Source organism: Blennius ocellaris (assembly GCF_963422515.1).
Source record: "Blennius ocellaris genome assembly, chromosome: 4".
NCBI classification, from domain to species: Eukaryota; Metazoa; Chordata; class Actinopteri; order Blenniiformes; family Blenniidae; genus Blennius; species Blennius ocellaris.
Window position 1 is genome coordinate 24,644,286 of NC_137653.1, and position 10,749 is coordinate 24,655,034.

Here is a 10,749-nt window from a genome sequence, read left to right on the forward strand (position 1 = left end):
CGTGAGCACTTCTCCTTTGCCCAGATAATCCATCCCACCTCACAGGTGTGGCCTATCAAGATGCTGATTAGACAGCATGATTACTGCACAGGTGAGCCTGAGGCCATGTTTACACATACCCAGTTACAATAGCTGCGTAGCTGCATTTACGTGCAAATGTGCAGCCCAAACACAGGGAAAGGAAGGGAGATTTTAATAGAAGCAGATCCATGATGCTCACAGCTTTATGCAGCATATCAAGTCATCATCAGTTTACTTTCGGAAAAAGGCTGAGGAAGGTCCACTGGTCGGCTCGCTTCAGCTTCCTTCTTTCAACTCCCGTCGGCTCTGGTGCTGCCCGAGAGCGAGATGCCCCATCCAATATGGCGGCAGCGCTGCATCACTCTCCAGCACTGCCTGAAGCATCTGTCCTTTATAATGTCTATCTGTGCTACATGATGCCTGCTGAAGAGTTTCAGGGCTCACACACCAGTGATGCAACATGCTTTATTATTAAAGTAAGACTGATACTCAGTTGCTCCATCTCCAGTCTACAGAATGGAACCTGAGTACACAGCCCCTAAAAACGAAACTTTTTGAAAGCAGCTCCCAAGGTGGAACTTTTCAACTGTCGGCCTCCGAGTAGATGGGGAAAATGAAACTTTCTTAAACACTGGGGCTCCGTTTTCTTACTCGTGTGTGAGTAGATGGACAGTGAAGTTTTATAGTTGACAGTCACCATAATAACAATACAACTTCACGTGTTCTGCCATTGTTAATGTTTATAGTGCATTGTTCTCTTCAAGCATTTGTGTGTAGTTTCATTACAAAAACAAAACCACAGCACCCACAAGTGACCCAATATGAAAACTACATAGTATTAGCATCTGTCGTTTTTTATGTAAGCACCACACTTCTGAAATGAAAAGACAAAAACAATATATTTACTTCTGTAAACGGGGCACAAAATGACTAAAATACAACTGTTCACTACATAAAAACTACAGGTACATCAAAATTGTAATTTCTGTGTTCATTAGTTCTTAAAATCGCTCACAATGACCAGTTTCAGTTGAATAATGTGCATCAAAAATCAAAAGTGAAATCAAAAATCTTCCTTGTTCTGGTGTCAGCTGTGTGATGGGTGGAGAGGTCAGACCTCTCAGCGGGGAGAGGCTCTGTTTCCTGGAAACAAATTCACAAATAAACATTTGACTTCGAGGGAAAGGTGTGTGTGAGTGTGTGTGGTGTCAGAAGGAGCAGGCATCATCTTACATCCTTTTGTTGCTGCTGTGAGTCAGAGTGACTCTGCTGAAGAAGCAAACTGAAACCTGCAGTGACTCACTGTTGGCTGCTGTTGTTGTGAGACGGCAGAAGAAGAAGAAGAAAAAAAACCCTTGCAGATCAGATCACCTCCCTCAAAACTGGCAACATTTCCAGTGTTATGAGATCGAAAAGTGACTCAGTTTTCTGGCATCTCATTGTTCGGCACTGATATCAAAATTGCTTTGTTCTCTCTGTGTAGTCCTTTGGGTTATAAAGGATATTTAATCCACTTTGGCAACAAACAACCACAACTCACTTTCCTGCGTATTTAAGCTTCTGGCACAGTGACACACACACACACACACACACACACACACACACACACACACACACACACACACACACACACACACACACACACACACACACACACACACACACACACACACACACACACACACACACACACACACACACACACACACACACACACACACAGGTCTCAGGAGGGTGGAGTCTTCCAAATCGAGGATTCTTTGGATTTACACAGAGCGCGATGCGTTGTAGCCTCGCTTCCTTACTTGAATGACCCTTTTCCCACCCCACAGGCTTATTTAGCTTAGCAGCGTTGAAGACAGCGCACTTTGGTGCACGCTCGGTCATGCAGCGCACTGCTCTGGCCGTGCCGCGCTTGTTGCCCTCTCCGCGAGCCGCGCGTAAAAGCGAGTGGCTCCGGAGCGCACTGGCCCAGTACCACCGCTCCGACCCCGACCCCGTCGCCGAGAACGAGATCGTTGTCTTGGCCACGGGGATAGACCAGTACCTCCAGGAGGTCTTCCACCACCTGGCCTACCCCAACCGGGACGACACGGTGTCGGCGGGGGATTTCTCCGCGCTCTGCGCCGTGCTGGGACTCACCGGAGGAGAGACGCACGAGAACACGCCGAGCGCACAAGAAGAGGAGGATGAGGAGTTTACAGATGTTTGCCGCGGGCTCCCCTGCCAACTCTCTTTTAAAGACTTTCACTCGCGGCTTTGCGGGTATTTCCGAGTGCGCAGTGCGCGCAGAGGAGGCGCCGGGGAGTGCGCGTGGCGGCTGCCAGTTACCGAGGACACGGAGCTGGTGGAGCGGCAGATCCGGCTGCGGTGGCCGCGCGTCCGGCGGAGGAAGTGTGTCAGCTTCGATATGGAGAAAGATAAGACTGGAGCCGCGATCAGATCTGCGAAAGGTCGGACATCAGACGCCCGCGAGCCAGGTACAGTGACTGGAGGAGAGCTCAGGTCGGAGCAGGTGGTCTATCTCGTTGACAGACCACAATACACAGTGCTTCACAAAGAAATAAAAGAAATACATTAAAATAAGGCGATTAAGAAAGTAAAAGCTTCATTAAGACAACGGTAAGAAAATACATCAAATCTTTTGTTGAGTGGAAATCCTGATAATAATGTTTTAAGTTCTGATTTAACAGAAGTGAGTGGGAGGTTTGTTCCAGAAGTGAGGAGCGGAGGAACTAAAGCTGCTTCACATTGTGTTTTCTGACTCTAGGAACACTCAGTAAACCTCCTGGGAACTTCATTGTAGGGGAGGTTTTATATTCTACAAGTCACTCTGAGATACATTCAGGCCTGAGATCATTCAGAGCTTTATAGACCAAAAGTAAGATTTTTTGTAAAAAGTGGATTCTGACACCGATAAATAAAACTGCTTCATCTGCACAAGTTGGTTCAGAGCTGTTGTATTGTTCTATGACCTGAGCCTGAGGGAACATGTAGCAGGATGAAGCCCTCAGGAACTCCACGAGGGATTTTTATTCATGATTACTTACAGATACAGAATAGCCAAGATCTTGTAAGTAGGATTTAAACAATTTTAATGGCATTTCATTTTTTTTTGTAAGAATGTTCTTGTTTGCTGCTTTGTATGAATGCAGCTGAAATAAAACCAACTAACTAACTAACTGACTAACTAACTTACTGACTGGCTGACTTTTTACTTTTCTTGCGTTTTGAGTGTCTGTTTACACGACAACAGTGCTTGGAGGCCACTGAAAACACAGCTTTTTGAAAATGGCTCTGAAGATGGAACTTTTCGAAAATGCTCCATCTCCATGGAAACAGGGGAAAAAAACACAACATTCTGAATATGCTCCAACTCTGTCTCCGTGGAAATGGGGGAAAACACATTTGGTAAACGCTCTATCTCCATGGAATCGGGAGAAATGACAACTTTTTGACAACCCTCCAGCTCCAACTCCATCTCTGCGGAAATGGGGGAAGATGCAACTTTTTGAAAACGGTCTGGCTCTGTCTCCTTGTACACGATGGAAATGCTGTTACTGCACATTCCTACCACAGCTGTAGTAAATAGCTCTTCTGCACATGCTCAGTAGGTGGACAATAACAACAATGTTTCCTCCAGAGTGTCATGACTCCCAGTGTTCTCCTGGGACTTGATAGTTTTATTTTGACAGTTATCGTAATAACAATCTAACATGGTCGTCTGTCCATACAAATGTCCCTGTACTCACATCGTAAGGTTTATAGTGTTTTGTTCTTTTGCTGCATGTCTGTGTGGTTTCATTACAAAAACCACCAACAGCACCCACCAGTGGCCTGACAGGAACACTGCATTGTTTTCAAAATACCATGTAAACGCCTCCTAATCGGCAGAGTTGAGCTGATAACGGTTGCGTTGTGTCCGCAGACGAGGCTGCGGCGCTGCGGGAGCTGGTGGAGGACCTCCGCTCAGCGCTGCAGGGCAGCGACGCTCGCTGCCTGGCCCTGCAGGTGGCGCTCCGACGTGAGAAGACCCGCACCCCCACCCCTTTGCCCCGTCAGAGCCCCGCCTCCTCGCCCGCTAAGACCTCCATCACTCTGGTTCAGGGGAAGCTGGTGCCCACTCAGAGACTGAGGGGCCAGCTGAGCTGTGCGGGGGCAGACGGGGCGAGGAGGGCGGCCAGGAGGCGGGACATCAGAGACCCCCTTCTCAGGGAGCTGAGGCTGATCCGCTCCGGACGGGACGGGCAGCTGGAGGAGGCCATCAAGTTCAGCCAGCGCCTGGAGGAGGAGCTGCAGTGGGCCTACCAGGAGGTGAGGAGGCTGCAGGCGGTGGAGTCTTCGCTGAGGAAGGAGAACGCTCATATCAGGTGGGGCCGAACACCCGTTGCCGGTACTTCTTCCTACGCCATGTTCTCGGAGTGGGATGGATGTTGTGGCTGCTGATCTCCTCCCAGGAGGCGCGCAGAGGAGGCAAGGGAGGCCCTGAGCCTGGGGCTGCAGAGGGTTCGGCTGATCCAGGAGCAGGCCCAGACTGTACCGCAACTCCAGTCCAGGATCAGCCAGCTGGAGACACAACTGCAGTGGTACAGGTATGGAAACGCCGCGCGGCAGGAAGGGGCGTGTCCATGCAGCCTGTTGTACTGCTTTTGCCTCCGCTGATTTGAAATCCAGTGTTCTGCAGCTCAGGCTGCACACGAACTCACATCAAATGAATGAATGAATGAATGAAGGATCATTTCATTTACAGTTTCAGTGCAAAAGTTGAATTTTGTGCCTTCAGTTTATAGCGCTTTGAGGTTCACACACATGGTTTTTTCGTTGTTTTTTTTTTTTTTTTAACAATACCAGCAGTGGAAATCGGTCCAAGTTGAAGCCAAGGCTTATTTTTGCCTATCCCTTAAAAGCAAATAAAGTTACCCAGGACTCCAGTGATATAAGAAAAGAAAAAAAAAACCCAGACAAAAAACAAAACATGACAGAAGTAATACAAAAGATAAAAACAAGACAAAATGTAACAGGAGTAATTTTTCACTGGAACCATTCATTATTTTACCTTTCAGTGTATTTTTTTGAAGCACAACAGGGATTTACACAATTTTAAATCGTCACTAAGTCCATTTCATAAAATGACTCGCAGAAAGGAGGTTCTCACGCGACCTCTTTCAAACATACATAATCCTCTGAAATTATAATTATTTTTCTTTTAATTAAAATTTGTTCTTCACTCGAAATAATATTTCTGATGTTTTTAAGTATACAATATCTATGAATTTCCAGGTCCAAGATTCAATTAATTGTTTATTAGTGTCTTCCCGAACTAATAATGCATTTCTGGAGTTTAACGAGAGCCTATATGTGTCTTATATGGATTTCCCCATACCTCAACACAGGATGTCATATATGGCACAATAAGTGAGAAATACAATATGTGAAAACATTTCTTGTCAAGAAAGTCCCTTGTTTTATGAATAATACCAATAGTTTTAGATAGTATATCTTTTAAATATTCTATATGTGGCTTCCAACTGAATTTATGATCTGGGATCACTACCAGGTAGTTTGGTTTCATACACATCTTTCAACTCTTACTCCATTTAGGATTAATTGGATTTGTCGTCGCCCCACCAAACACCATACATTTTGTTATTTTTCGCTTTAATGATAAATTATTAATATCAAACCATTCTCCTTTTCTACCGTTGTCAACAATTCTTTCATGTCTGGTCCTGAGCAATATACATTTGTATCATCTGCAAATATTCTACATCTCAATTTATTATATAATGCACAGATATAATTTAAATAAAGCATAAATAACTGGGGGAACATGTCAACTTAAATCTACACAGACTTCAACTCAAACTGTTGAAACTTTTAGTTTCCAGTTCAGTCCAACGTGGAGGTTTGAGTCTGAAGCCCCCTGGTGGCCAACCAGAGGAAGTACAGTGAACTACATCTGACCTGTTCAACCAAAGTTTTTAATCTTAAAACATCAGCAAAGAGAGAAAAAGGTGTCTTTTAGACTGCATGCCGTTTTTAACTCCTTTATAGTTTCTTATTAAGTGGGATTAAAGCTAATTTAATTCAGTTATTTAGACTGAAAATGGTAAAATATGTGAATGTTGTGTTTGTTTAGTCCCAAGTAATAAAAATGAAATGTTTGCCAACTTTTGTTGGCAATTAAAGATTATCTTTGCCATTTTTGTGCCGTTTTCCTGTTAAAAATGAAGATAGTGAATGGTAGTGTCATCATGTTCATTCATTGAGGTTATATAATATGCAGGATTTTATCTCAGCCGTGGTTTTGCTACACACGATAGGTTTCAGGTCGCCTATTTCAGCCGCTGACGTTTTGTTTTGAAGGCTTTATTACATTTAAAATTGCCAGATCACTAGGCATCATGAGATTGCTTTGATTTGGTTCTTTCTCTTGTTACAATGCATGTGTCAGACTGTTTCTGGTCAAATGAGAATAGTCGCATTTTAATGACTGAATAACTGGAACTGTCAATCTGTGGGTTTTTTTTTTTTTTTAGTGCCACAAAATTGATAATATTTCATTAAAAGTTCACATTTAACGAACTGTCCTTTTTCAATGCATGACAAACCTGAAAATGTAATAAAATACCCGGTATTTCCAAAAATATTCTTCCTGTGCTTTACAGCTTTCGTCAAAATCATAAAACATTCAGCCACATGTAGCTGGAACTCCCAAAATATAGTCCACTAGTTCATATATTATGATCACAATTACTCAAATTCTGTAAATGATCTTTAACGTAGAAACATTTCTACATCTGTGTAGTAATCCTAACCAAAGTGGACCCCTGGTGGCCAAATATGTATATTGCACTTAATGTCCTACTATCTCGTCGCAGGAAAATGTCATCTTGCAGTGCTAATTGGACTCTGTAGGGCCGGTTGTGGCCCGCGGGACACATGTTTTACACCCCTGGATTATGGTTTTGGATTTGATCAGCACAGATGGTGAAACGTGTTTTTTGCTCCTCAGATCGAGATCCAGCTGCTCGTCGCCTCCGACGAATCCACCGATGCACCTGGACAACACAGGAAGTAAAACAGGTGAGTGATGGTGATCCAGCTGTTAAACTACGACGACATTATAATTATTACAGCAGAACGGTCTGTTCAAGGGACAACATGTTGTCACGCTACAGAAAAACTCTTTTATTAAAAACTCAGCAGAAGTCAACTTCTTCTTTTTTTAAATTTTTTTACATTCTTTTTAATTTATTACATTTCACCTATATTTTATCAGGTCGATCAATTGAGAAGTTATAATATTGACCAGGTCAAGAGGCACAAAGATAAACAAAGAAACAAATAGTATACATACATTACATACAATAAATCACAATTTTAAAAGAGGAAAGTATTTATAGTTATATATATATATATTAGGACTTTGAATATGTCACACTTTACATGTGGCACATTTGTGTTGAAAACCATTTTTGATTAGTGTTTAAAAGGGAACAGAGACCAGAAAAAAGGTCAGTTGGAAGTTGTTAGCTGGCCTGTAATGAAGACACTGCATCATTCAGGGATAATCTGCAAGCCTCGTGACCAAAACGTCCATTTTCACAACCTTTCACTAAATAAAATGTCAGAAAATTATCTGAAATAAAGAGAAAAAAAATCAAGGGTCACAACAATAATTTGAATAATTTTTTTAGCTTTTGTGGCCATTTTTAAATATTTTTTTAATGGATTTTCCAGATTGCTCCCGGATGTTCTTATTTTTTAACTTTGACCTTTTTTTTTTCCTTTGCTTGTGGTTTCCTAAAAAAAAGCCCTCCTCACAATTTGACTGATTGTTAATCAATGTGTGTGTGTGTGTAGACGCAGACTGTCTGCAGAGAGCAGTGGAGGGAAAGGCGGCGTCTGATGAAGAGGAGGACAGAGGAGAGTGGGAGGAAGGACAGAGCTGTCTGAAGGAGGGGACGAGGCACAGCAGTCCACTGCACCACTGCGGCAAAGGGTCAGCTCACACTTGGACACGGCATGGGGTTGTTTGGAGATTTTAAAAAACCCCAACTGTTAATTTAAAGGTCTTGAGTGTTTTTATCTGATGTCATTTAGAAGCTGAATAATTCTCCGTCCGTTTGACCAGAAGGACACCAAGAGGGGGGGGGGGGGGGGGGGTTGAAGTGAACGCCACACGCTCACCTCCTGCTTCCTCCTCCAGGTGCCACAACCAGGTGGTCTATCATCATCTTCTCCCCCAGAGTCAAGGCAGCAGTCCCGAGGACAGCAGGGGGCGCTGCAGCCGGAGGGCCTCGCACCAGGCGGGGGGAGACCCAGGCCGTGGCCAGGAGAAGGACAAGGTACACGTTTATTCCGTCGTGTAAACTGAACACCAGTTTAAGGGTTGAATGAGAAACAAACATGACTTATGGGCTGTTTGTTTGTTTGTTTTTTCTTCATCCTGGGTGGCAGAGAGCTGAGGAAGAGGAGGGCCGGACAACACTTCAGGAGAGGAAACGTCTTTCTCTGCTGGAGGACAAACTCACTGATTCTCTCTCACTGCTCCTGGAGCTCCACAGCAGGGTACGTCTTCTTCTACCTCTACTTCTACCTCTACCTCTACTTCTACTTCTGCTTTTACATCTTCTACATCTACATCTACATCTACATCTACCTCTACTTCTACTTCTACTTCTGCTTTTACATCTTCTACATCTACATCTACTTCTACCTCTACTTCTACTTCTATTTCTGCTTTTACATCTACTTCTACATCTACATCTACTTCTACATCTACATCTACCTCTACTTCTACATCTACAGCTACTTCTACCTCTACTTCTACTTCTGCTTTTACATCTACTTCTGCTTTTACATCTACATCTACATCTAGTTCTACCTCTACTTCTACATCTATTTCTACCTCTACTTCTACTTCTGCTTTTACATCTACTTTACCTCTACTTCTACGTCTATTTCTACCTCTACTTCTACTTCTACTTCTGCTTTTACATCTACTTCTACATCTTGTTCTACATCTACATCTTCTACATTTACTTCCACATCTACATCTACTTCTACTTCTACCTTTACTTCTACTTCTGCTTTTACATCTACATCTTCTTCTACATCGACTTCTACATCTACATCTTCTTCTATAGCTACTTCTACATCTACTTCCACTTCTACATCTACATCAACCTCTACATTCACTTCAACTTCTACATCCACATCCACATCTACTTTTACATTGACATTGACATTGACATCGTCATCTACTTTGACTTCTACTTCTACATCTACATCTTCTTCTACCTCTACATCCACTTCTTCTTCTACTTCTGCTTCTACTACTGCTTTTACATCCACTTTGATCCTCACCTCCACATGAAGATACCACGGCTCATGCAGTTCAAATGTAGTTTTGGTATTTTGTTATACATACAAAAGCTGTATTTGACGTTTACAAATTTGCTAACCTTCTGACTTGTTTCTGTTTGTCTTCAGAAATCGTCCCGCAGAGTTCTGGGGAAGATCGTGATGGACACACTGGACATGTGCAGCAGAACGAGTGACGGTGCGTCTCTATAACGTCCTTTTGATCACTTTACATGTGAGAACTTCAGCTTCTCACGATCTTTTGTCCTCACCAGGTCCATCGCAGGTCCACAGGATGATGGACGTCCTCTCGACCCACCAAACCTCCGAGGATCCATCAGTGGTGGAGGAGGAGGAGGAGGAGGAGGAGGAGGAGGAGGAGGAGGAGGAGGAGGAGGAGGCAGTGGTGTTAAACTCCTGCTTTCACCTTCATGACATCAAAGCAGCAGCGTGAACTCTTTGCTCATCTCCTGTTGAACTTGTTTAAAAGACGAAACCTGTTTTATTTTGTGTGTGTCTATTTAATATGATTGAATAAATATTTCTATTTCCATCATGGTTCTGACGTTTGGCTGCTGAAGAGTTCATGAGAATAAAGAATTGAACTTTCTCGGCTGCAGTTGTTGACAAGTTAAAAACACGAACGTGAAGGAACATTTTTAGTAATTTTTACAAATGAATGGAAAACAAATATGATTTGGCAAGTTATGACACATTATTTAAAGAAAGCAGGTATTTAATTTTTTTTTTTTTTACATCTTTGATGACATTTTTTTTATTATATCGTTTGAAACTTAACACATCTGTTGTGGTTCATTCTCATGAATCTCATTTATCTACAAACCTTTTAAACATGTTTTTCTTACAGTTAATGTTTGACACTTTGCAAACATGTCTAAAAAAAAAAAAGACTTCTTCGAGTTATTGTTGTCAGTAGTTCAGGTGCCCAAAGCTTCATTAGAATAAATCAGGTAGGGTAACTGGTAATAGCAGTTTGTTTCCCCCCCCCCCCCCAACGACACTAAAATCAGCAGAAAGACGGAGGAATGGTATGAAATAATATAGTCCTTTATTTCCAGCAATTTACAAAATGCTGCAGGGAGAAAAGGCCTCGTCTCGCCTCACCGAGGGATTTTACAAACAGGGGCGGCTTCCTCTGCGGGCGTCCCGGCCCGTTCGGAGGGGGGGGGGGGGGGGGGGGCTCCGAGGTGGGAAGCACTGAGGTTAGCAAGGCAGTCGCAGGGCGGGGGGCGGGGGGGCTCTGGAAGGCAAGGCGTAGGTCACACGGGGGAAATCTCTGGAATCGCGAGGATAAACACGCTCGTTTTCTTTTCTTTTTTTTTTGGGATCGAGTTGATT

At 43.2% G+C, this 10,749-nt stretch overlaps 1 protein-coding gene across 1 annotated transcript; it reads left to right on the forward strand.

Moving 5' to 3' along the window:
- Positions 1 to 1,818: 1,818 nt before the first annotated feature.
- LOC308128841 (EF-hand and coiled-coil domain-containing protein 1) lies at positions 1,819 to 9,844 on the forward strand (the record flags this gene model as incomplete). Its single annotated transcript, XM_080494522.1, has 9 exons — positions 1,819 to 2,501; positions 3,950 to 4,391; positions 4,479 to 4,613; positions 7,037 to 7,107; positions 7,888 to 8,026; positions 8,234 to 8,372; positions 8,485 to 8,595; positions 9,520 to 9,589; positions 9,666 to 9,844. The coding sequence occupies exons 1-9, from the start codon at positions 1,907 to 1,909 to the stop codon at positions 9,842 to 9,844; spliced, it is 1,881 nt and encodes a 626-aa protein (XP_080350648.1). The 5' UTR covers positions 1,819 to 1,906.
- Positions 9,845 to 10,749: the final 905 nt, after the last annotated feature.